We start from the raw sequence: 27,915 nt of genomic DNA, 5'->3' as shown, positions 1-27,915 counted from the left end.
ACGTGCTCTTTCAATGCCTCCATTAGCTGCATAGCTCTGCATTGAGCTCTTTTAATAGCCCTGTTGTCCAGCCGTTCCATCTCAGCAAACAGCCGCTCCACCTCTACCCTCCATCCCAGTGGCGACTTTTCCCCTTTGCCTCACAGGTATTATGCAGGACACAACAGGCAGCTATAACAATTTATTTTTCTCACTGAGATCCAATCTCGTGATTGAACACTGCCAACATCCCATCAGTCTACCAAAAGCACATTCAACTGTCATTCTGCACCTGCTCAGCTGATAGGTGAATCTTCCCTTGGGACTGTCAAGGTGGTCGATGTACGGCTTCATGAGCCATATGAGCAAAGGGTAGGCTGGGTCCCCCAGGATCACTGTTGGGATTTCCCTAGTGCCAGTGGTAATCTGTTGGTCAGGAAAGAATTTCCCTGCTTGCATCTTTCTGAACAGTCCTGTCTTCTTAAAGATGCAGATATTCTGCACCTTCCTTGACCAACCAACACTGATGTCTGTGATGATCCACAATGATCCACCAACACGTGTGTAACCATAGAAAATTAGCCCTTTCCGTTAATGTACAGTAAAACCTCAGAGTTATGAACACCAGAATTATGAACTGACCAGTCAACCACACACCTCATTTGGAACCAGAAGTACACAATCAGGCAGCAGAGACAAAAAAAAAAAGAAGAAGAAGAAGAAGCAAATACAATACAGTACTGTTAAACGTAAACTACTAAGAAAGTAAAGGGAAGGCAGCATTTTTCTTCAGCATAGTGAAGTTTCAAAGCTGTATTAAGTCAATGTTCAGTTGTAAACTTTTGAAAGAACCACCATAACGTTTTGTTCAGAGTTACGAACGTTTCAGAGTTATGAACAACCTCCATTGCCGTGCTCTTCATAACTCTGAAGTTCTACTGTTCACCATGGAAAGGTGGGCTGGTGCTAAAATAGGGATGTATGCCATCATCTATGACCTCACTGCAGTTTGGGAACCCCATTGCTGCAAATCTGTCCTGCACTTTGCCTAGAGTCACAGTCCTGCTTAGCAGTTGATGATTAATAGCCCTGCACATTTGCATGACAGTGGCCCCCAATGGGGATTTTTCAATTCCAAAATGATTGCCCACTGACCAATAGCAAGCTGGTGTTGCACGCTTCCACAGAGCGACCACCATTCACTTCTCAGCTATCAGTCCAGCCTCATTCTGGTGTCCCTGCACTGGATGGCTGGAATGAGCACAGCACACAGATCCAGGAACATGGCCTTTCACACCCGAAAGTTCTGCAGCCACCGGTTGTCATCCCTAACCTGTATTACGATGGGATCCCACAAGTCAGTTCTTGTTTATCACACCCGTAATCTGTGCTCCACTGTCTATAACTGCTCCATGAATGCCACCAACAATGCTAAATTGCTTTTCACTGTGTTCCACAGTGATCCGTCTGCCACAAAAGCATCATATCCTCCATTGCTGCAGTTCTTCCTGTGGCTCTGCAAATACTGGAGGATGTATCATCTGGTGTTTGCAACGCTCATGACAGCAGTGCAGAACTGTGCAGACTCCATGCTTCAAACAGAGATTGTGGACAGTGAGAAGTGCCGCATGGGTTTGTGGGATTTTTTTTTAAACATCTCAGAAATTATGGGATATTGATGGCATTAAGGGATGGAGACAGTTGTTGGATGGGACCTTGACTCCTTGCTTATAGTCACCCTTGCACAACTGCTCCACCATGCTGTGACTGGAAGCACCCCTCTATGCCCACTCTATACACTATTGTAATAATCTTTGTAGAAAATATGCTTTGGTATCATTTGAAAACTAATATCTCGCTGTTCAATAATGTCATTGTGAAATGTACATAGCAGCATTATATATAAAGTTATGATATCTCCCTGTATGATTATTAGCATATGTTCAAAACCACGCTGGCAAAGGTTATAAAACAGGTCTATCCTAAAAAAAGTAATGTGTGTTAACCTCAGTTTACATATAAGTAGTAAACAGGGCCAGCAAGACAGCAGGGGGAGCAGGTGGCAGGAGACAGCAAATTTGTATTTCAGCAAACAGGTGGGGGAGAAAGAGCATGGAGCCTCCTTCCTCACCAGACTCCGTGTCACCTTCCTCATCATCTGAATAATCTTTGCTTTGATGGGTAATCTTCAGAAGAATCCACTTCAGAGGTGGTTTGGACTATAAAAGAAAGGAGCAGAAAACCCCAAGCTCTCTCTTTTTCACCTAAAAAGACAAAGGCACGTGCACCTTTGAGCCTCTGGGAGATCCTGAGCAAGGAAAGGGTCAGTCACTATCTTGCTGGAAGATGGTAGGTGAGAGGCCATCTTAAACAAAGCCTTGAACCAGAACTTGCTGGATTGTTTTAGTCTTTTAGATTCATTTTCATTTTATTTGTTTGTAACCATTGCTAACTTTATCTCTTATACATGAGTTCACCTATCTTCTTTTGTTTGTTTTATTTTTTAAATAAACTAATCCAGGGCTATGTTTAAATGGAACTATTTGTTAACTCCAGTTAACATAGCAAACTGTTGAATGGGGCAGTGATAACTTTAAAACTGAGCTGTCCTGGAAAGGACTGGACAGTGCAGGACACATTTTGGGGAACATTCGGGACTGGGAGTGTGTTCGGTTCACCGTACAAGTGGTAACTAAAGCTGGTGGAAGCCAGTGTGTCTGTTGTGTTGCTGGCAGGCTGCTGGGGTCAGAACTGTCGGACCACGGCTGCAACCATACACAGACACTCAGGGTCTGACCTGCCTGCTGGTAAGCTACTTGTGAGCAGCCCTGGTTGGGAGCTACAATAGCAAAGCATTGTGAAGCGCCCAAGGCTGTGGGGCAGGTGGTGATACAACCACTCACTGGTTTGGATTGCACCTCATAATGTGACATGGATATTGTCAACATTTCCCAAAAGTCAGTGTGCCGTCCGACAGTAAGTTGCATGCTAGGATACCTACCACACTGTGAATTGACATAAGCAATCCTGGTGATCATGCGCAGCACCAACTCAAATAGCCAAGTATGCAAGCACACAAGCGATATACTAACTGCAGCGGCTTTATGCCAATGTAACTCACATTGACCAAAGATTGTAGTTTAGACGTTGCCTCAGCTCTCTGCATACTTCCCATGGCCACCAAGTGGGCAAAGATGGCATGGAACAGGATGGGGTAGGGAAATAAGATAAATCCTTTCAAAGTCTGCAGTAATGTCCTTCCTTCCCCAGAGCAAAGAAGAACAGGGATGAAATTGTGTCATGAAGCGAGTTTTGGGGCACAGTGCCTCCTGGGCTACAAGTGTGGTGGTGTAGTTCACAAACAGGCCTTTGTTTAGGATTGTGCCAAAAGATACAACCCTAGCACAAAGATTTCAGTGAACTTACTCTGGATTTAAACTGGTATAACTGAGATCAGACTAGCCCCAGGTCTTTGCATAGCCTGGTATCCATGGTCCCCTACACAGCACTTAATCTTTGTTTGCCTGTATGTATGTCTCTCTTCAGACAATTAGGGAAATGAAAAGGAACATTTTCATCCTATATAGGGAACAAAGGACTGTGAAGATATTTCAAACCCTCGCCTATGTTGAACGAGTCCAGTCCTGAAAGTTTAATGAAAACAGAATCACTATTTCTTCTTGCTGCAGGCATAGAACTTCAGTGGGAGTTAAACACATACATCAAGAGAAGAATAGGCCTATGTGTTGCTAGAAAGTTTTCACCACAGAGTTAAATTTTACTATTGCATTTTAGATTGTTAAGAAATAAAGCAGTTCAAAAAGGTAAAATGAACCAAAATCCTGAAGCTTGAAGTTTCCAGTATAGAATTTTAAAAATAAACTTTTAAATGTTTGCAAAAAGAAAAGGAGTACTTGTGGCACCTTAGAGACTAACAAATTTATTTGAGCATAAGCTTTTGTGAGCTACAGCTCCAAGGTGCCACAAGTACTCCTTTTCTTTTTGTGGATACAGACTAACACGGCTGCTACTCTGAAACCTTTTAAATGTTTGTATATCCGCTACACTTTGTGTAAACCTGTAACTTTAAACAATGTTCTTGAAATTCTGTGAAACTATTTCACTCACTGGATGAGGCTCTTTATGCCAAAGAAAGGATGAAACAGATCTCTAACTGATTGATTTGTAAGCCAGTGAAAAAATTGAGTTTATATGAGAAGAGCTAACACATCGTTAACTAACTGTGATCCTTTTGAGTGCTGCTTCAGTTTAACAATATAACTTGTTCAAAAATGGTTTGCAATAGACATCAGACAAAGCTGCTTTTGGAGCTGGGGGAGGAATTTTGAAACTAAAGCATGTCCCTTCACAATGAGTTCTTCTCAGTTACCCACGACCTGTCAAAATTTTCTGAGAAGCAAAATACCTGGGGTTGTTGACTTTGGTTAGACTGCATTCTGTCTACACTGTAACAATAAAATACTTTCTTTCTTTCTTTCTTTCTTTCTTTCTTTCTTTCTTTCTTTCTTTCTTTCTTTCTTTCTTTCTTTCTTTCTATATTCAGCTAATTTACTGTTTGTATTTTTTAATAGACACTGGGTTCTATTTAAATTAGGGATATTGGCATCCAGTAAAAAGACACTCAACACATAAGAGATGGTGGTTTTTTTAATAACACTGACTTTCATTTCATTATAATGTGATGTATTTATCATGCTTTTCTGCCATTCATTTGCATATGAAAAACCCTCATTTTTGCATCATCATGTACCTTCTCTGAAAATAATAATTAACATGAACTTCTTTGACTGTGCAGAGCTGGCTATTTGCCTCAGAATATTCCTCTGGAGATTATCAGATACCTTTCCGAGGAGAAGGATTTTCTGCCTTGGCATGCTGCCAGCCGAGCTCTTTATCCTCTAGATAAATTGCTGGACCGCACTGAAAACTACAACATTTTCAATGTAAAAGATATATTCTCTTCTTTTCTATTGTCCTGAGATGAACTAGTCCCCAGTCAGTTATTGTAACTGATCTCGGGATAGTAACTTTCTTTCTAATTATTTTGTGTTTAAATGTAGCAATTGTCAAACCTAGGTTCATTTGCATTTGAACAGTGATAAGGGCTATTTGAGGCATATATAATGAGTAGAAGGAAACTTAGCTGTTCTTCCCATAAAATATTATGACAAATAAGTTGTTTGTTAAAAAACAATGCATACCCCAAATTCTATAGTTCTCTGGAGCCACTGGACTACACTTTCATTGAGGCCCAAAATAAGCATGGATAGAAAATGTGCTCAAGAATTTAGAAGGATGTATGCAGTTGAAGTCTATTGTTAGTCATTATTTTCATCCTGAAAGGCATAGTGAAGTCAATGCATTTCCCTTAATTAACAAGGGTTAGATCACAATTGAGTCAAAAACCCAGTCATATTTGGGACCAGGGGAACAACAATAGCAGCAAACAGTAGATAATCCAAATAGACATGAGAAACATTTTAAAATGTTACCTGAAAAAATGTTGCTTAATCTTGAAGCTTTTTTGTTAAAAGGAACATTCTTTATGACACAGACTTTAATCGTATTTATTAACAATTATAACCTGGATTACGCCTGTGTACTGGCAGTGAATTTTATGTACTCTGCATAAATTGAATGCCCAACCAGGTGTGCATAATTTTATAGTACAGTTGAAATGAAGAAACTACATAAAGTCTGGTATATTTAAGGAGACATTTTTAAAATACACCCAGATACATGCTGGCATGGAGAATTTATATAAGAAATATATTAAAGATTAATAAAGAAATACTGGAAATGTTTCTTCATGAGCCTATGATCTGGATCTAGCTCCACACCAGACAGCTCTCATGTAAAATTACACTTTTTGTCTTCCTAGTCTATCATTACCTTAATTGAAAAATCATTATTAAACAGTCATTGCTGTTTCACTTTTAAACATGACTGTATAAAGAGAATACAATTTTAATAAACAAAAATGGTAAAATTAATTTCAGGGTTGTGTTTTACCACTACTGATTCTTCCTGAAATCTGAAAGCAGAGTTGATGGCAGAAGGAATATAAACTCATTATAGTCACAGAATAACTTATATGCTTGAGAAAGCTATCCTGTGCATCTCCTTTGGTTCTGTCATCACACACATATGCACATGCATCCATAAAAATAAAATGGATATTCTCTTGCGTTAGTTCATTTCAGTTCTTTTTTTCAAAGCAGTGAATTCCAGTGGCAGAAAATTATGCTGTGAGTACAGTGACAATAGTCTACTTCATAACTTGTAACTGAAAGTAAAGATGCCTAATGTGCAAGATGTGAGAGTAAGATAAAACATGTCTTGTGCTGTCTTTGATATTTATATACAGCAACAGCTAAATGGACATTGAAACAGTGTCATTAAATAACCCAGTCTTGATATGCAGCACACATTGCTCAGTATTATTAGATCAGTTGGCTGCACCTGAGTAATGGTTTCGCTGTAGCTATGAAAGTAAAGATGATCATAGCTAAGGCTACGATTTGGTCACAGGTGTTTTTAGTAAATGTCACGGACAGGTCATGGGCAATATACAAAAATTCATGGCCCGTGACCTGTCCATGACTTTTACTAAAAATACCTGTCATTAAATCTTGGAGGGGGTTCTGGGGGAGCATGGGGGGCTACTGCTGGAGGAGGACATGGGGGGTGCTGCTGAGGAGGACTGGGGAGCTGCTGCTGGGGGAGGTGTGCCCAGGGCCAGCGGCACTAGCTGCAGAGCCGCAGACTGCAGCTGCTCTGGCCCACTGCCTGGTGACCACTGCCAGGGGCTGCCAACCACAGCTGCTCCGGCTGGGCAGCTGGGGACCACTGCCTGAGGCCGCGGACCATGGCTACTCTGGCCATCCATCCCGGGAACGCTGCTGGGGGCTGCCAGAGCAGCAGCTGGTGTGGCTGTCCCAGGGGCCACCTGAGTAGCTGGCCCTGAAGCCCACTGCTTGGGCAACCCTGAGGTCAGCCACAGTGGCCCCTGGAGAAGTCACAGAGGTTGCAGAAAGTCACAGAATCCGTGACTTCCGCGACCTCCATGACAGACTCGGAGCCCTAATCATTGCTATCAGTTATCTCACTACGTATGTGCTAAGTGTGTCTCTTTAAATGTTTAATGATGGCCATTATTCAAACATTCATTGTGAAGTCAAGTTTGGCTCAGCTAGAGTAGGCATTAGCCTGTCCTAGCTCCAGTAACTCTTCACCTTTGTACTGTGAGTTAAAAATACAATTAAAGTAAATAATTTATAAACTGCTATATTCTTTATCATTAAATTGGCTAGCCCAGTAGACCCAGTCATGTAGCTGTTCTTGTAGATTCATCTTCCATTGAAGTAAAGAGTGGGATTGCATACAAAAGCATTGCAATACCAGATCCAAATCAAAGCATTTTGAAAGTGAGACATTATTAAAAACATCAACAGTATTTCAACTTTGAACTGAAAAATCAATAATAAAGTTTAACTCTGAAAATATATTTAACCTTTTTTTTTCTTCCAGGAATATATTTTAAAACAAGTTGCAACGATGTACCTCAAACTTGGATGGCCAACAAATAATTTAAACAGATCACTTGTTCAAGCTGCCTACCAACATGAGTACTGTTATATTTCTTTATTAATTTTCACAGGAGATAGTTGTAGTAAAGTGCTTTCCCAATACTTAATATGAACTTCAGCATCATGAGATACCTTTCTATCCTTTTCCTCCTTTCATTTCTCCTCACTTGAGGGGGCTAGGTGCTGTGAATCAGTTTCCTCTGCTGGAATTTTGAGAACAAAGACATGTTCTTGTGAAGCTTTAATTTAAGTGCTGGCTCCATTGGAGACTTTGGGATTTGAACTCATGAGGCCATTGAATTTAGTAGGGCTGTGTGAATGATCCATGGCCTTTAATTAAAAATTGTAACTGTAACAACATAGTACTTAGTTGTTACTCAAAGATATACAGTGACCAAATCGTTAATGTTTTTGTTTAATTAAATTTTAACAGCTCCTTATAGGGAAGGTTAGAATATTTTCTTCTGAGAATTTCAACACACTTATTTATTAATGTGACCTCATTAGTGTCTTTATTTGTGTTTTGGACTAACCCAGAGAATTGCGTCGAGAAGTCATCATGTTGGCCTGCAGCTTTGGTAATAAACACTGTCACCAACAGGCTGCAACGTTAATCTCAGATTGGATTTCCAGCAATAGAAACCGGTAAGTGGAACAAAAATGCATCTCTCTTCCACCCAACTCAGAACTATTATAGTTTGAGCGTGTCTCTTTAATACACACTTTTTGCATACAGGTAAAAAATGAAGCAGAAATCACCAGCTGTTATTTAAAGCATCGTTGTGAGGCTGCAGAGCTAGAAGGGGTGGGAAAGATCTCTTAGTTCGTGGATGCGGCAAGTGGAGCCTGTGTGGCCTCCTACACCTCCTGAGAAAAAAAGGAGGTTGAATTTAAGGAAGGATGTAATGGAAGAAAGAGAGGACGCTTGATAGATGAAGACAGGGATAAGGACAACATGACAGAAGGTGTGAAAGGAGGAGTGCAGCAAAAGGTTTGAGAAGACCTGAAAGAGAGAGGGAGGAAAAGAGATGAGGAAATGTGGTAGAGGGGGATATTATGTAGAGCTTTGTAGGTCAAGACACAGAACTTGAAAGAGAGGCAAGAAGCTAACAGAGAAGGAATCGGCGACCTTTGTCACGCAGCCCATCAGGGTAAGCCCCTTTGCAGGCTGGGCCGGTTTGTTTACCTGCCGTGTCCACAGGTTCAGCCAATTGCTGTTCCCACTGGCCGCAGTTCGCTGCTCCAGGCCAATGTGGGCTGTGGGAAGTGGCGTGGGCCAAGGGATGTGCTGGCTGCCGCTTCCCACAGCCCCCATTAGCCTGGAACGGCAAATCGCGGCCAGTGGGAGCTGCGATGGGCCAAACCTGCGGATGAAGCAGGTAAACCGGCCGGGCCCAACAGGGAGCTTACCCTAGTGGGCTGCGTGCCAAAGGTTATCGATCCCCTGTAATAGTCGGATTCAAGGAGGGGTAATTAATAGGAGCAATGGGGGGCATTAGCAGCAGTATAATGGACAGGCAAAAACTATAGGAGGCAAGCAGACCAGTCAGAGACTTATCTAATTCAGGTGAGAATTGACAGAGCATTGACAATGTGCAAAGTATGTATATAAGTGCAGAGTATTAATAAATAAAGTAGCATGATTATTAAATCATTCAGTTATGCATGGAGAGTAAGGCAAGTACAGGTGAGGACCACAGCTTTCTTGTGAAAGAGTCATCCTTTTTTTCATCTGGTGGAAGGCAGGAAACCGGTTTCCGCGTATCACAGGATCTGATGTTTTGTTTCTAGGTAAAATATTTGATTTCAGGTGAAGTTTTCAAAAGCACCTAAGTCCCATTTTAAAAACTGAATTAGGCACTTATTTTCAAAGGTATTTGGGTGCATAAGGATGTCAAGTGGGATTCTCAAAAACACCTAAGCAGTTTAGATGCCTAACTCCCACTGAAATCAAGATGATTTCCCATTGAAACCTGCTTAGGCACTTTGGAAAATGCTACTAGGTGCCTACATACATTTGAAAACCTGCCCCTAGGGAAACATCTGCTACACAGCAAGCAGAATCCTGAAGCAGCAAGTCTCAAAACTCGGATCTACAGCTCCTGGTGGTAAAAATGGCTGTGTAAACATTGGGGTTGGGCTTTCAATCCTAGGGAGGGGAATGAACTTCTGAGCCCAAGATCCAGCCAGAGCCCCAAAACCAACACAGCTATTTTTTGTGCTGTAGTGTGAGCCCAAGTTTGTAGAGCCAAGCTCTGAAACTCGCTGCCACTGGTTTCTGCTCGCCATGTAGACATACCCTTCATGACTTTGAAAATGGGATTTAGGGCTAGATTCACCCTAAGGGAGTTACAGGTTTCAGAGTAGCAGCCGTATTAGTCTGTATTCGCTAAAAGAAAAGGAGTACTTGTGGCACCTTCGAGACTAACAAATTTATTTGAGCATAAGCTTTCATGAGCTACAGCTCACTTCATCCGATGCATTCAGTGGAAAATACAGTGGGGTTAGTCTCGAAGGTGCCACAAGTACTCCTTTTCTTTTTCCTAAGGGAGTTAGGCATTGCTTTTAAGCACCCTGCTGCCTAGTGGAATTTACAACCCCAAGTGAGGCTGAGGCATCCATGCTTCTCAGACACTGCATGGGGAGAGTTAGGCGCCTAAAATAGAGATTAACAGAAGCCATCAGTCAGAACCGAGAGCTCCCTAAACCTCACACCTCAAAGGGGGTTAGGCATCTAGCTCCAGGCTGAAAGGAGGTGCCTGTCTTTGATCAGGATTCTCAGGAGTCAGACCATGGAATGGGGGAGGGATAGCTCAGTGGTTTGAGCATTGGCCTGCTAAACCCAGGGTTGTGAATTCAATCCTTGAGGGGGCCATTTAGGGATCGGGGCAAAAATTGGGTCTTCGTCCTGCTTTGAGCAGGGGGTTGGACTAGATGACCTCCTGAGGTCCCTTCCAACCCTGATATTCTATGATTCTATGACACTTAAGTCAGGTCAGTCCTTTCACATGGAGGTGCTCCCTCCCCTTATAGCCAAGTGGTTAGGGAACTCACCTGGAAGTTGGAGATCCGGGATCAAGTCCTTGCTCCAAATCAGTCAATGTGTCTCCCACCTCCTAGGTGAGTGCCTTAACCACTGTTTGGTATAGGCGTTTACCACCACCACCTATAGCGTATGGATTGGATACCACAGATGAGAGAGGCAGAAGGATGCCTAGTTTGTGAATCCTGGCAGGGCTTAAGCATGAACTAGGCACTGAGCAGCTCAGTGGCATCAGGACTTAGTCAGCTTTGTGCATGGCCGCTAGCAGAAATATAGGCACCTAGGTAACTTTACCAATTGTAATGTCAGTGCTATAGACTTAGGCGGCAGCTGCATGGTGGTTTTGTGAATTCCATTGGTGCCTAGATGTTGGATTTAGGCGCCTAAAGTGGCAGGTACGCACCTATGTCCTACTTTGAATCTAGCCGTTAGGCTTGAAAAAAGTACCCAGAGTCTATGAAAATATGCCCCAAACTCCAAAAAGAAAGTGTTATTAAAGGATTTATCAGGTTAATTCTGTATGAGGAATCCAAGCGTGCACATTTTGAAGTGAATCCTTATCAATATCAAAATTAAGAGACATCAACAATGCTAGATACATAGTTATTCAAAGAAGAAAATACAAAGAGAGAATCACAGGAAACAATCTGCAAAAGTAATTTACTGAGATACTCACTTGCAACAGCAAAATTAGTTAATCACATTTAATAGGATCTATTAAAATGCACAGCAGTAGATAATACAATGTATAAAAGCTGTCACCCTGGAAAGCCTCCCCCTCTTCCCCTTTCCCCCCAAAGGACTAGAGAAGAAGGAGGCATCAGAAAAAAGCTTATTGCTTTGTTAACAATAGCGAGAAAGGAAAGGAACACATTTAAGGAGCCTTCTGAAAATTAATCTTACCTTTTCCACAAGGCCATTCTTGGGAGCCCAAGATTATGACTGCTGGAACACAATGAATGTTATGATAAAGGTATCAGAGCAGGGCAGAGGAGGAGAAGAAATACCAGCCAGTTAAAGCAATACATTTCTGTAAAGAAACTGGACAATTTTGAAAAATAGCCACCACAAATAATGTAATTATGGAACAGGGATTGACATCAGATGATAAATAAGGGTGCAACTTGCAAAGAAGACAGGTTTCTTTTATTTATTTCGTAAGATTATAAATTCAGATCTTTTCCCCAACCCCAGAAATTGCCATTTGCTGTTTTCAAAACAGTCACCATGTTTGAATATGACTAACACATTGACAGGCTGATACCATGTCTGCTCATTGTGAAAAGGCATCATAAATGTCACTTATTGTAGTTGAGAAACTTTCTGCCATTTTAGCAGCTTAGCATTCATAAAATTAGCTTATACTTCACAGTACCGACATTTATATAGATTCAGCAAGACTATTTTTGCTCATACAGTAGTATGGCTATATAATGGTTCAGGTTTCTGCCATATCACTGGGATTCTGTTATTACCAATAATAATAACGATTCTGTAATAAGAATTTAGTTAACATGGTGTGTGAGCCAGAACAGAAGCCAGAACACACTCCCTTAGCTGTGTTGGCTAATATGAGTATAATGGGCAATAAAGTACAACTTGGAATACATACAAGGAACAGATATTTAATTAGGTGCAATTTTTATATTTGTGATCATAACTGTACTTCACTCAGTTTGATGCAATATTCTTATAACATCATGTCCTTAAAAGTTATCTTTTGTTTTGTACTCTCAGTTGCAACCATAGTATCTCTGTACCATTCTCTCTGCATGCATCTTCTGCTGCATCTTCTGCTGTCTTGATGGCAGCATTCCCTTCCTTTCTCCAGACCATTTTGACAGTTCTCCACAGTGCTAAGAAAAGGCCACTGGAGGTAGAGATATGCATCATCTCTCCCTCCACCCAGTGTTAACAACGAATGAAGTTAATACAGCCAGAGGCTATATTTACTGTTCTTAGAGAATCATTTCCGCAAAGCCGAACAAAGTGGTCAAGCACTTGCTGGGAAATTCCAGGCAATACAGTTGCAGTGGGGTCACATTGCCAAGGAACCAGGGCAGAGCTACAGAGGGCCAAGAGCTGACCAAAGGAGGCAGAGGATCTCTGCATAGGTGCCCCACTTCCCTCAACAAATCTCCAATATCAGCAGCATTTGTGAGTTGGCCTCCCAGTTTGTCCCCTAGAGGTTGGGCAATGCTACCTCCAATAAGAGAACTCAAAAGAAACTTTGAGGGAAGCTTACAGTGTTTTCTGTCTCCTTTGTGGTATTTCCACATATGAGTACAGTCTGACCCAGAGTTTGCTGAATACTATAGTAAAATAAAGGCAATGTTGCAATGTTTTGCCCTGAATGATCTATTCTGGAAGGTGGAGTGGCTAATCCAAAGAGCTGATTTACAAACAATGCAAATTGGGAAGTATTGAAAATTCTTTGGAGCATAAGAGTACAAAAGAATACCAGGGAGGTAGATTGATATCAGTCAAATGAGATTCAATACAAATATAAGCTAATATTAAGTTAAACTTTTATGACTGTGTAAATTTACAGGCAATGGAACAAGTTGCTAAGAAGGCTATGGAATCTCCATCACTGGACATAGTCAAAGTTAGAGTGAACACACATCTAATTAGGAATGGTTTAGGAATGATAAATTAAATCTTGCTGTGATGCTTGATTCGATGGCTCTTTAGAGGTTCTCTTCATCCCAAATGTTTATGTATTTTACTTGCGTAGTTTAATTGTGAGTTAGGGGATGGCAATAATCAAATACAGTAACATGTACCTCGATACTGTTTGCATAGTTCTGCAGGTTTCCTAGTGATACTGTTTAATATGGTAGGTCCAAAATTAGTTACCATGTACTCTTCACTCCAGGAGATTGAAATAATTATAATAATCACATATGCTTTGTTCTTTACCATGTAAATAAGTTACCACTGCTGATCAAAATAACACAAGAACTAGGTTCATAACACAAGAACTAGGGGTCACCAAATGAAATTAATCGGCAGCAGGTTTAAAACAAAAGGAAGTATTTTTTCATGCTGACTGTTTTCACAGTCAATCTGTGGAACTCCTTGTCAGAGGATGTTGTGAAGGCCAAAACTATAACAGGGTTCAAAAAAGAGCTAGATAAGTTCATGGAGGATAGGTCCATCAATTCTATTAGCCAGGATGGGCAGGGATAGTGTCGCTAGCCTCTGTTTGACAGAAGCTGGGAATGGGCGACAAGGGATGGATCACTTGATGATTAACTGTTCTGTTCATTCCCTCTGGGGCACCTGGCATTGGCTGCTGTTGGAAGACAGGATACTGGGCTAGATGGAACTTTGGTCTGACCCAGTATGGCCATTCTTATGTTCTTAAGCTCAATAGTGAATTGGCCAGTAGTACTTACATGTGTAGCTTCTAACTTGAAAAGTTAAATATGTTTTGGGGTTAAAACTAAATGCAAAATTAAAGAAAATAATTATATCTACTAGTGTTTTAGTCTTCTCTGTTAATACCAGCAATATTGAATAACACCATTAGACTTCCAGGCACAACACTATTACTTTCACACCTTCTTTACAAAAAACATACACTAATCTACATGAGATGAGCGTTAATGAGGTTTAGAAAGACATTCTCCACAAGTCTGAGAATTTCATCTATTCTATGGGAAATTCCATTCTGTGACACTGATACACTACTGCATTGGTGCGCCAATAGCTGATCTCATCTCCTGATATTTGTGTCCTAAAATAAATGATGCGAGAAAGAGATTGCAGCCATTTCTGTGGCTAAAAAATTATGATAATTTAGAGTGCAAAATGCTTAATGACAGTACAGCTCTCAGCCACTCTGCCAGGAAAGAATGGCAGAGCATGACTCAAAGGACACATTTGGCCACAAAGGCATCGAACCAAATAGCCAGCCTTGAGTAACTGACTCCAAGCAGTGTCAACGGAGCTGTTTGTTGATTCTGTGCCAGGACTGTACAGGATTTTAATCCTAGCAAGATCTAACAAAAGAAATGTTATATGTAGTTTTTGTTGAAAATTTTAATGTAAGATTCACTTTCCTTTTAATTATTAATTTAATACAGAACTGATATTTTTATATAACTGAGTGGCCCCACTTCAGTTTACTTCAGGCCCCACAAATGCTGCTAATGGTGCCTAGTGTGGCAAACATGATCTTGCTGCAGTAAGATGAATACATACTTCCATAAGTGGACAAGAGGGAAGCCTCTATGAGGAATAAGGAACATTCTTTATACAATCATTGAAATTAGTGTTGTCGATTTAGGAATGGGGGTCATAGAATTCAAGATACAGACAAATGCTATGCATCAGAAGCTACTGCTTGCTGAGAATTAAGATGTTTGCTGCTACCTTCATTTAACTGGGATGATCCCTGTGAAGCTCTTTCATGTGTGAAGAAATACATTACTCACACTCTGTAGTTATGATAGCATTGTGGTTCAGCCTAAAAAATTAGCAAAATTACCATACAAAGTCTGCCTGAGCTTGAGAATCAGCCTTGTTAACCTCTTTAACCTCCGTAATGCATTCGTTTTGAAGGCAAAACACAATTTTAAGAGCATTAGCATTTGCAGCGTTTCTGCTTTGAATACGTTCTGACCTCTAAAGCTCACGAAGAAATGTGCAGAGGACAATAGTTTATAAACTCCTGAAGTGTGATGTCATAGTAAATGATGGCTTGTCAGCATCTGCCATGACACCCTAAGGCATGACTTAGTGAAGCCCACTGGAAAGGGCATTGGGTATTCAGAGCCAGTCACCAATGGATTTTCAGATTTTTCCTTCTTTTGAAATGTAGCCCATTCCTCTTCATCTAGGTTCAAATAGTTGTAGGACTAATTGCCTGACTTTTTTTCCACAGAAAACTGTTAATACATGCATTTGTTTTATTTGATCCAGTGTCAATTGGAGTAATATGCATTGGGTTTTCAATCTCCTGGCTATCACCATGCAGAATAGAGATCAGAGATATATAGAGTACCTGTGATTTGAGAACTATCATGATTAACAGACTACCTACAATTACTATCACATATTGAATCACATCTGTAATACAAGTAGATTGTAGGCTGCTTCACATTCCTACCATTTTAGATTTAATGTGTCTTTTACTATTTATACTATTGTTTTTCTGTACTGATTACTTTGATCATTCTCAACTACTTAGGGTATTGGTCTGAAGCTATGTCCAGTGGCAGCAGCTGGTGGTGTCCAATATTTTTTGTTATCCTGTTTTCACAGGACTCAAACTGGGTAAGTTTAGGGCTGCATTCTGATAGTTAAAGAAGAAAGCTTGAAACCGCTTATAGATTTGGCATCTCTTGGCTTGCATCTGTGAAACAGACTCTCTTTTGACTAAAATTTACCTCTAAGGTTAGCGACATTATTCTGATCTTGTAACCTTTAATCAACTGCTTATTGACAAGGGTGTCGTCTTATAGGTTAGCCCAGTTGATATACAATATTCAACATTTTTAACACTTTGTTTTCTTTGTTCTATTCTGAGTATACTTTTTGTAGTTCTCATGGGTCAGAAGGTATGATCCAGTGTAGGGAGGCATATGGTTAATTAATTACTGAAACAACTTCCACCAGAGTAGATAATATTTACAATGATATGATGAACTGGCCCTGTCAAAATAGAATATTGTCCAGCATCTTTTCCATAACACAGTGGTCACTGAACTTTTCAGAGGGCACTTTTCCAACTTCATGGGGAAGGCTAAGTAGATCCTGGATGCACATCTGTTCTGGTTTTTAACCACAGGATTCCTGATAGATTTCATAGCCATAAAGGACATTTTATGAAAACAAACTATATAAATATAATAAATATAAATTGCATAAATATAATATTGAAGGGTTCAGGAATGCCTGTGAGCCAACATACTTAAATACCTTACTCCAGGCTTCCCTCCCATGAAAACAAAATCTGTAGAAGAGAAAAAATACTTTGCAGTCTCCACAAGTTCATATCATGGTGTTGGCCCTATAGGCTTCCCTGACAGGAGAAGGATTGCCACCTTGAGTAAGTAGAAAGAGAATGTTCGAGAAACCTTGCAAAACATGGATTGTCCTTGCATTCTGTACCCTGGCCTTCACATTCCTCTCTACCCCCAGGTCATTTTTCTTACAAAACTCATCTTGACATTTACGTTCCTTTTGTGTCTACACAATAAACCACCTTTGCAGGGAACAGAAGGAAGTTAATGTTGGTCTGACTGAAAACCCAAAGATCTCTGGCTTTGTCTTGTCATCAGTACAGAGGTGTTTCCATAGATCCCCTGGGAGAAGGTATGCCATGAAACAGCCATTCCCCTCCCTCTCATGAGTTTCAGGCCTTAACCCCCCCTTTTTGCACATCTTGTTTCCCCTTTATACCACAGAATATAGTATCCTGAGATCTAATTATCTTGTAAGAGATTTTTTAAATGTATCCATTCAGCTTGGAGCTTGTCCAGTAGTTTCTACATTTGTTATTTCACAGGGTTTCACATATATCTGAGTGCAATGTTAGAGATATTAATTTTCTCTATATCAGTCATAAGAAAGGTGCAAGTGATGAAGTAAGAATGTCATCAGTCAGATAATTTGCACAAAGACAATAGTACCCAAGAGCCCTAATTTGAGAATACTAGATTCTCATATTCAGTAAGAACAATTTGTATTTACTCTTCAAGAGACAATTGATTCACACTAATCTGGCTGCCTAATTTGTTTCACCTCTTTACTTTATCAACCTTTAAGTACTCTGGAAATACCACCACCAAGAAACATTGTACTGCAACAACAATTGCAACATGTTTGTAGGCTCAGGTCGGTGGTAGATAACACAGATTTCTTAGTCATTAGTTGATATACATTCTAATGAAGTCTGGGCCAAATGACAAAAAATCAAATACATATCCCAAAAGTAACAGTTTTCCTTCTTTTTCTTCTCTTTCTTCCTCTGTTTGCTGCTTTGAGATGCATCGTTTTGTCACTTCATTTCACATCTGTACACTAAGGCCCTGATCTTGCAAACACTTATACCTGTGCTTAACTTTAATTGGGAGCATGAGTGTTTGTGGATGTGTGTGATTTGTGTGAGATATGTAGAAGACACGTTACTTCTGTACAAAGTTTTGATGTTCATCACTTAATTTTCAGAAGTCATTAGACTTATGGAAGCTGTGAGAATACAGAGAAAAGACTATTTTTTCATACATACATGTATAAAGAAGGTAAAACACAACACAAACAAACAACCCCAGATCCTTTCTTCTGTGTTATCAACTTCTGTACATTTTAATGACTTTGAAAATTCATTGTTGAAGATCTGTATCTGTGTGGATACAGATGTGGAGATACATTATATTTTGCAATGTTATTAGAGTACAGCCAGATGGTGGCAGCCAATGTTGCTGAAGTAATTTAACTAATTGATAGGTTGTTACAACATTTGAGTGGAATCTTACAGTCAAGTCAATAAAACTGTTTAAGGAGGAAGAAAAGACTGCTGAGTGCATGAGTTAATCAAGGAAATAGTGGATATGGTGTTGTGAAAGAGGATCTAGGGAGTATGTCTAATAGAAGAAAGGATTGCATCTAGTTACAAGTAAATAGAAAATGTGTTGTTTATTGGGCACTTCCTCCAAGTAACAGCTTTGCTTCCTCAGTTTTCTAGATGATCACAGAAAGATCTCCTGCCCCTTCTACTGATTTTAAGTAAACAACATCCCAAACAAATTAATTGGAAGACTTTAGAACTTTGACAGATTTCTTCAGTTTGTTTGTTTGTTTGTTTGTTTGATGAACAACCAAAATGCCAACCACAATAAAGAAAAGCAATTTGAAAGGAAGGGCCATTTTTGGGGTAGAAAAAATGCCAACAAAGGACAAAACAACAAAAATCTATAGCAGAGATGGGCTGCCCAAGTTAATGTACAGCTTGCCGTTCAGACATTAAAAAATGATATTGCATAACTGGCACTGGGTGTAGCTAGAAATAGTCATTGGAGAGAGGATAGATGATCTTGTGGTTAAGGCGTTGGACTGAACCTCATGTGATCTGGGTTCAGTTCTTGGTTCTGCCCTAGCCATCCAGTGTGTCCTTATGCAGGTCCCTTTAATCTCTCTGTGCCTCAGTTTCCCATATGTCAAATGGGGATAATAAGACTTCCTTCTACCACCCTTTCACTGAAATCCTGGCCCTACGAAAATCAATAGGAGTTTTCCCACTGACCTCAGTGTGTCCAAGATTTCACCTTTTGTCTGTTCTATCCATTCCATTTGTAAACACTTCGGAAGAAGGCACCTTCTCCTCCTGTGTGTATGTATAATACCTAGCACAATGGCTCAATGGTTTGAGTTAGGCTACTGTAATAAAAATAAGTAATGAAGAGGGGCAAAAACTGTGATTATCTTCTTAGAAGAGACACATAACAATGTACTGTTACTCATGTGGCATCATTAGTTTGATGTTTTAGGAGATGCAGTGCTAATACAGTATTCCATGAGTGCCATTCTTTTAATATTATCTGAGGTTTGTAAGCTAATAAACAATGCTTTAAATATAGTCATCAAGGAAAATAAGCTTCTGTTAAAGGTAAACTGTAAAAAAAAAATAAAGAATGGAGCTTCTGATTAATTTCCTTTGTCAAATATTAGCCTAAATGGTAATGAAACTTGTCACTTAATAAAAGAACTGACTAAACTGCATGCAGTTGCATTTTAAGAAATTAGAACACAATTTGCCTAGAAGATCAATAATTTTGGTCTGATTTTATGAGTATTTCCAATTGTTAGAACATTGTTTAAATAGGAGCAAGTACATACCAATTCATTTTAACTTAGAAGATTATTCTTAATTCATTGTAAAGCTTTACTATTCAGGATTGTAAAAAAAAAAATTTCCTGTAAAGGTACAGCAGGATTTTAATAATTTTTTTTCCAATTGTTTAATTTTTAACATATTTTCCAAATGTTTAAATTTTAAACATGAGCTTTGCTGGCCTCATATCTTAGCCTCACCATCATATCTATTTAGCAAGACAAATAAGTTTAAATTCATCATATCAGCATTCAGAATTATGCTTTCAAAAATTAATTTTTATCATTTCTCTGAAGTATTCATTATATCACTTTAAAAATGCCAGCAGTCTACATAGCCCAGAAGAGATTTAATACAACAAAATAATATGTTCTTCAGTGTTACTAGCTCAATAATACTGAAACAATAGTTAATTTTACCTGTTCAGTTCAATTAATCCAGTAGGCCAACATTCTGCATACTGAACTGGTGCTATGGAACTGCAATTTTAAAAGCACATTTTCCATGGAGCTGTGCAACTACAAAATCTAGACCTGAGAGATTTTCACATGTTTAGATAATGATGAAATACAGGCCCATAATAACTGGAGGGAAGGGGGAGCAAGAATCCCCAGAAATGGAGAAAATTCAATTAGAAAGTTTACTGTTGAGGCAATAGTTAAAGAGAAATGACTTTGGGGATATTCACATTTTCATAAACAATTTTCATTTCCACAGAAAGGAACCCCATGTCTGTAATCCTGATTACAGACCTCTCATAGGAGTAATTTGTAGCTTTTCATAGCCATAGGTTTTGTAGTTATTGAAGCTCAGGCTTTAAAAAACAGTGTGTGTGTGGGGGGGGGGTTAATTTCATTTTGTCCTAATGACTTAGCTTATACAAGGAGATCTAAAAACTTCCCTAGAGCTCTTGGCTGTATGATATTGAATAGATTTGCTGTGGTGCTGCAAATGTGCCTTTACAGATTTGGTGTCAAAAGAGTTTCATTTACAAAATACATAGTGGTGTTGAGGCTATTGATATGTGATTAATGCCATCTGTGTCCAAATTCCTCTTCCTCCACACAGGATACAAATGATCTTCCAGTTAATGCTCAGATTACTACTCTTGTCACATAAAACAAAAAAGATGAGGCAGCCAGGAAAGTCAGTTGAATTTGATGAGCTGTGCTGTAACTTGTGAAAGATGGAAGCCTCAGAAGCAAGGAACTCTGTCCTCACTATCATTCTGAGGTCAGACGTCCCCCTAGCTGCCCCGGTGTTCACTTCAGCACTGCTACCGATTGTATCCAAACACTGAGTGATAATTCCTTCAATGTGCAATGTGTGCCACTCTGATTAATGGGACAATCAACCTGCGAAGAATTACTTCTTTGCAGATACCTCTTAGTTCCTTGGTGCTTTTGTTCACAAGTTGTGTATCTTGTAGTAAGCCAAAGAAAACAGTTCTGTTGGGACAGTCCAATAAGAGCTACTCACTCTTTTAAACATGATGCAGTATCTGAGTCAAGACATAAAGTACTTCTGCCAGTACAGTAAAACCTGACTATGGTTGGTTAATTTTGTTACATTCACTGAGGAATCAGTTGTCCGCTCCAAATGTCATGATAATGTCCTCATCCCATTTTCATTAAACATACATTCTTCTCATTGTTGTCAATGTATTAAATCCAAAATTGATGAAAAATAACGCAACGTTGAAGTTAGATAGCATTTAAACCCACACACAAATATAATCAGGGAATAAAAAATGTATGCTCTCAGAATAAACTGTCCGCATTGCATACAATGTGTCTATGCCTATGTATGTATGTGTGCTATTGCATCTAATAATCAGAAGTATCGATATAGTTGCAATATAGTTAAGTTAATTTGATTTAGAAAACATTGAGACAAATCCTCCGCTCATGTAAATCAGCACATTTTAGTATTCCCTGATATCCTGTGTTTACATATGTAAACTTAATGTAGCATTAATAGAGGGTTTTTTATTTAATTTCCATCTGTGTTGCTTATTCAGGTTTGTTTACCTGGCTCATCCGCAGGTTCGGCCTGTCGCGACTCTCACTGGCCACGGTTTGCTGATCCAGGCCAATGGGGGCTGCGGGAAGCAGTGCGGGCCAAGGGATCTGCTGGCCGCCCTTCCTGCAGCCCCCATTGGTCTGGAGTGGTGAACGGCGGCCAGTGGGAGCCGCGATCAGCCGAACCTGTGGACACGGCAGGTAATAAACAAACCAGCCCGGCCCGTCAGGGGCTTTCCCTGAACAAGTGGCGGCCCTAGTTTGAGAACCATTGGACTAGATGACCTCTCAAGGTCTCCTCCAGCTCTACATTTCTATGATTCTGATAGTAGTGGCAAAGGTGTGAACTTATCACTTCTACCAGCCGTTCACTTCAGTGAGTTTTAAACTTTATTCTCCAAGCCTTGTTCATCTCAGGGAGGTGTGAATTTAGGGTGAGATTTTCAGAAGCACTTAACTGAGATAGAAGCACAAGTTCTATTGAATTTGAATGGGAGCCGTACTTTTAACTCACTCTTAAAACCAAATTGGGACTTTTCAAACACTAACAGGGGCAGGCAGTTTATATCTCTCTTTTATTCCTTTCTTTTTCAATAAGCACCCACAGACGGAAATTAAATAAAAAAACCTCAATTAATGCCCTAGTTTGAGAACCACTGATCTAGTCCAGCCCCCCATATTGAGGCAGAGGCAAGTATACCTAGACCATCCCTGGCAGGTGTTTGCCCAATCTGTTGTTAGAAACGTGCAATGACAGAGATTCCATAACCACCTTCGAAAGCCTCATCCAGTATTTAACTATCTTTACAGTTAGAAAGTTTGTCTGGAGACAGCTTCTGATAACATAGACCTTGTCTACACTGAGAATTCTAGGCAGTTTTCCTACTCCTAGTCTAGCACTGATGCATCTCCACCGGTATTAGCAACCAAGGAATCACTTGTGTAGGCTGGGCACAGGCTGAACTCCACCAATGTTAGGAGAATTACAGAATGTTTAAAAAGTAATGGGTGAAGGAAGGTAGCAACACCAGAAAGAGACTCCAAATTTGATTTTTTTGGGGGGAGCGGGGGGGGAGGTTTGTGCTGTGTCTGTTTCAGTTAAACATATAGGACTTGCCTGTGCTGTAAGTATAACCATGCGAATGTGAGATTGTCTGTTGTGGTTAGGGATGGCTGGGTTCTCACACAGTGGTTTGTTGTTAATGTGGGTAAGACAACATGGTTCTGTAACGGGAACTATTATAGGCTGACATAATTCTGCTGGGACCTCTCTTAACCCTTTACAGTTACAGTGCCTTTGCTATGTCTCAGTGGCCAATATATGGTTTGGAGGCTTTTTTTCCTACTTCTCTCGATGTACCGATGAGCAATAGAAGCCTTAAAATGTTGAAAAGGCATAATATTTTCACTTTCCAGTGATTAAAACATGACCAAAGGGATTTTGTTGAAATATTACAATAATACTCACCATTGAGTTGAGGCTAAGAATAGAAAGCTTCAGCCCACAAAAAAAATTTTCTGAAGGTTCTGAGTAGGTGGAAAAAAATGGGCTTTTAATAAGCGTGTCTCAATGTGACCTTCCCTGTAACTTTTGCGGTAGCGTACGCTATAATAAAATTTACAAAGAAAATTTCACTCGGTCTTTCAGTATCATGATCCTGCAACTCAGATATTCGTTTGACAGTATCCAGAATGACAATCTCTTTTCAAATTTATAATTATAAATGGTTTTTGCAGTGTGCTGCACCCCAGACATTTTAGCCCAGCAATAGTAATTGGAAGCATTAGAAATATTCAGCAAAGTAGACAAGTATTTTTCTGAGAAGTTTCTATTTTTATCAGTAAAAATATTTTTCAGTGAAAAATGTTACACCTGAGAAACATGCATCAGAAATGAGAAAGAGGATAGTAGAGTCTGAGAGCCAAACTCGGTTGCTAGTGTATGTTGTTGGTACCAATGTACCTGCTGTGCCAGGTTGTGAATTTAGCCCTGAGAGACTGCTTCAGTAAACGATGGTCTGAGATTAAATTATCTGAGCTGTCCATCAACCGACTGTGACTTTACTGCATAGCTGATTTACTCATTGGCATGCTGATCAGTTCGGTGAGTCTCCATGTATTTCCTTTTCTCCCAGCAATATCACTATAAGGCACTATTCACTCAGATGACATGACACCATAGTACCATAACAGAAGAAAATAATCTTGAATGTTTATGTATCAGTGTCTTAATAGATAAAGCACAAGCTGGTTATTAGATGGCATCTGCGACAGACCACCAAATCACACTAGGGAACATGATGACTGGCTCCTTAATGCAGCTATATATAATGTGTAGGAAAAAAAGTTGTGTGATCATAGGGGACTTCAACTGGAGTAACATATGCTGGAGGTCTCATGCTGCAAGTACTAAAACGTCCTTAGAATTTCTAATTATAGATGACAATTTCCTAACTCAAAACATATTGCATCCAACATGGGGTAATTCTACATTAGACCTTGTCTTGATGGATAAAGAGGAACTGAACTAAAAAAATAATGATAACTTGGGTACAAATGATCATGACTTTGATCACATTTATAATGTGCACACACAATAAAGTCCAAATCAGTGAAATATATACTTGGTTCCAGGGCTTAAATTCTCAGAGATTATTTCCCGGAGCCCCACAGACTCGGGACTCCGGGCTTCAGCTGCGGGGCCGGTGTCTCAGGGCTTTAGCTCCATGGGGGGTGGGCAGTGCCAGGGCTCAGAACTTCAGCCCAGGTGTTTGGGAAGAAGCACCAGGGCTCAAGGCTTCAGATCCATGGGGAGGAGACGCCAAGGCCTGTGGCTTTGGCCCCATGGCAGGCACAAGGGCTCTTGCGCTTTAGCCCTGTGGCAGGTTCCAGGGCTCCTGCCTTGCAGGAGATGCCAGGGCTTCTGTGGGTTTGAAAATATTTACTGGACCTCTGCTCCGGTGGGCTCCGGCTGAATTTAAGCCCTGCTTGGTGCTTTAAAAGGACCGGTTTCGCAAACATGAAAACAATTATGAGCCAAATCAGCTGGTAGGAAGAATTTAATCAGAAAAATGTGAATGATTATTGGGAATTGTGTAAGAACACTTTACTAGCTCCCCAAAAAGTCAAAATCAAGGCAGAAGGCTATATTAGATTAAAAAGCCAGCCCAGTGTAGAGAGGAAGTGAAGACAGCTATAAGAAATAAAAAATAATAATAAATGGAAAAAAGGGGACATTGATAGCTTCTGATTTATATTCATAACTAGGAATCATAGAAATTGATAAGGGAAGCAAAGGGAACAAGGAGAACTCTATGGCTGGCAGAGTTAAGGACAATAAGAAGGAATTTTTAAGTATATTAGAAACAAAAAGAATCCTGACAATGATATCAGTCCATTACTATATTGAAAAGGTAGAATTATCAATAATGCAAAAAAGGCAGAAGTGTTAAAAAAATTCCCTACTGCATTTGGGGAAAAAAGATGATGCTGTTATATCATATGGCAACCCCCTCTTTCTGTTCCAAACTCAGGAGGATGTATTTTAAAGAATCCTTATTGAGGTTACAGGGACAAACCATCCCGATGTGTAGAAAGAATAGTAAATATGGCAGGTGACCAGCTTGGCTTAACAGTGAAATCCTTGCTGATCTTAAACACAAAAAAGAAGCTTGCAAGAAGTGGAAGATTGGACAAATGACCAGGGAAGAGTATAAAAATATTGCTCGGGCATGCAGGAGTGAAATCAGGAAGGCCAAATCACACCTGGAGTTGCAGCTAGCAAGAGATGTTAAGAGTAACAAGAAGGGTTTCTTCAGGTATGTTAGCAACAAGAAGAAAGACAAGGAAAGCGTGGGCCCCTTAATGAATGAGGGAGGCAACCTAGTGAGAGAGGATGTGGAAAAAGCTAATGTACTCAATGCTTTTTTTGCCTCTATCTTCACGAACAAGGTCAGCTCCCAGCCTACTGTACTGGGCAGCACAGCATGGGGAGGAGGTGACCAGCCCTCTGTGGAGAAAGAAGTGGTTCGGGACTATTTAGAAAAGCTGGACGAGCTCAAGTCCATGGGGCCGGATGTGTTGCATCCGAGAGTGCTAAAGGAGTTGGTGGATGTGATTGCAGAGCCATTGGCCATTATCTTTGAAAACTCGTGGCGATCGGGGGAAGTCCTGGACGACTGGAAAAAGGCTAATGTAGTGCCCATCTTTAAAAAAGGGAAGAAGGAGGATCCTGGGAACTACAGGCCAGGCCAGGAAGGGTCGGTCCTCGGGGTGGTTTTGTTCAATATCTTTATAAATGATCTGGAGGATGGTGTGGATTGCACCCTCAGCAAGTTTGCAGATGACACTAAACTGGGAGGAGAGGTAGATACGCTGGAGGGTAGGGATAGGATACAGAGAGACCTAGACAAATTAGAGGATTGGGCCAAAAGAAATCTGATGAGGTTCAACAAGGACAAGTGCAGAGTCCTGCACTTAGGACAGAAGAATCCCATGCACCGCTACAGAGTAGGGACCGAATGGCTAGGCAGCAGTTCTTCAGAAAAGGACCTAGGGGTTACAGTGGACGAGAAGCTGGATATGAGTCAATAGTGTGTCCTTGTTGCCAAGAAGGCCAATGGCATTTTGGGGTGTATATGTAGGGGCATTGCCAGCAGATCGAGATCATTCCCCTCTATTTGACATTGGTGAGGCCTCATCTGGAGTACTGTGTCCAGTTTTGGGCCCCACACTACAAGAAGGATGTGAAAAAATTGGAAAGCGTCCAGCGGAGGGCAACAAAAATTATTAGGGGACTGGAACACATGACTTATGAGGAGAGGCTGAGGGAACTGGGATTGTTTAGTCTGTGGAAGAGAAGAATGAGGGGGGATTTGATAGCTGCTTTCAACTACCTGAAAGGGGGTTCCAAAGAGGATGGCTCTAGACTGTTCTCAGTGGTAGCAGATGACAGAACGAGGAGTAATGGTCTCAAGTAGCAGTGGGGGAGGTTTAGGTCGGATATTAGGAAAAACTTTTTCACTAGGAGGGTGGTGAAACACTGGAATGCGTTACCTAGGGAGGTGGTGGAATCTTCTTCCTTAGATATTTTTAAGGTCAGGCTTGACAAAGCTCTGGCTGGGATGATTTAGTTGGGGATTGGTCCTGCTTTGAGCAGGGGGTTGGACTAGATGACCTCCTGAGGTCCCTTCCAACCCTGATATTCTATGATTCTACGATTCTAAAACAGCAGTTACTAAAGTCTGACATTTTAAAATCAGCAGGTCTGGATAACTTGTGTCCAAGAGGTTTAAAAGAGCTGACATTTAAAAAGGGTAAATGGGATGACCTGGTTAATTATAGGCCCGTCAATCTGACTTCCATCCAAGGCAAGATGATGGAGCTGTTGATATGGGATTTGATTAATAAAGAATTAAAAGAGGGTAATATAATTAATGCCAGTCAATATAGGTTTATGGAAAAAAGATGCTGTCAAACTATTTTGATACATTTTTAATGAGATCATAAGTTGGGGTGATACAGGTAATAGTGTTGAGTTAATATACTTAGACTTCTGTAAGGCATCTTGGAACATTTTGATTAAAAAAAATAGAATAATATAAAATTGACAGGGCATACATTAAATGGATTAAAAGTTGGCTAATTGATAGGTCTCAAAATGTAATTGTAAATGGGCAATCACCATTAAATGGGCATGTTTCTAATGGGGTCCCATAGGGATCAGTTCCTGGTCCTGTACTATTTAACATTTTTAGTAATGACCTGGAAGAAAACATAAAATCATCAGTGATAAATTTGCAGATGACACAAAAATTGGGAGACAGGTAAATAATAAAGAGAACAGGTCAGTTGCACAGAGCGATCTGGATCACTTGTTAAGCTGGGCGCAAGCAAACAATATGCATTTTAATATGACTAAATGTAAACGTATATATCTTGGAACAAAGAACATTGGCCATACTTACAGGGTGGGGGACTCTATCCTAGGAAGCAGTGAGTCTGAAAAGGATTTGGAGGTTGTGGTGGACAAGCAGTTGAACATGAGCTTGCAATGCAATGCTATGGCCAAAAGGGCTAATACAGTCCTTGGATGCATAAACAAGTGAACCTGGAGTTGAGGTATAGAGACGTTATTTTACTGCTGTATTTGGCACTGGTTCGACAGCTGCTGGAATCTTGTGTCCAGTTCTGGTTTGTACAATTCAAAAAGGATGTTGGTAAATTAGACAGAGTTCAGAGAAGAGCCACAAGAACGAATAAAGGATTGGAAAATATGCCTTATGGTGATAGACTGAAGGAGCTCAATCTACTTAGCTTAACAAAGAGAAAGTTAAGGGGTGACTTGATCACAGTCTGTAAACACTTACATGAGGCACAAATGCTTAATGATGGTCTCTTCAATCTAGCAGACAAAGGTAT

General features: G+C 40.2%; 1 protein-coding gene across 1 annotated transcript in view; it reads left to right on the top strand.

Moving 5' to 3' along the window:
* Window positions 1–27,915, top strand: part of TRHDE (thyrotropin releasing hormone degrading enzyme) — a 319,124-nt gene that overhangs the window by 271,855 nt on the left and 19,354 nt on the right. Inside the window, exons 13-15 of the mRNA XM_048835753.2 lie at window positions 4,796–4,943; window positions 7,531–7,628; window positions 8,127–8,234. Of these exons, the coding sequence (XP_048691710.1) occupies window positions 4,796–4,943; window positions 7,531–7,628; window positions 8,127–8,234 (354 nt within the window). The remainder of the gene's footprint in view (window positions 1–4,795; window positions 4,944–7,530; window positions 7,629–8,126; window positions 8,235–27,915) is intronic.

This window comes from Caretta caretta, chromosome 1, assembly GCF_965140235.1.
Source record: "Caretta caretta isolate rCarCar2 chromosome 1, rCarCar1.hap1, whole genome shotgun sequence".
In the NCBI taxonomy this organism is placed as follows: Eukaryota; Metazoa; Chordata; order Testudines; family Cheloniidae; genus Caretta; species Caretta caretta.
The sequence above is the reverse complement of the archived record's forward strand: the minus strand, read 5'-3'. Positions and strand labels throughout refer to the sequence as shown.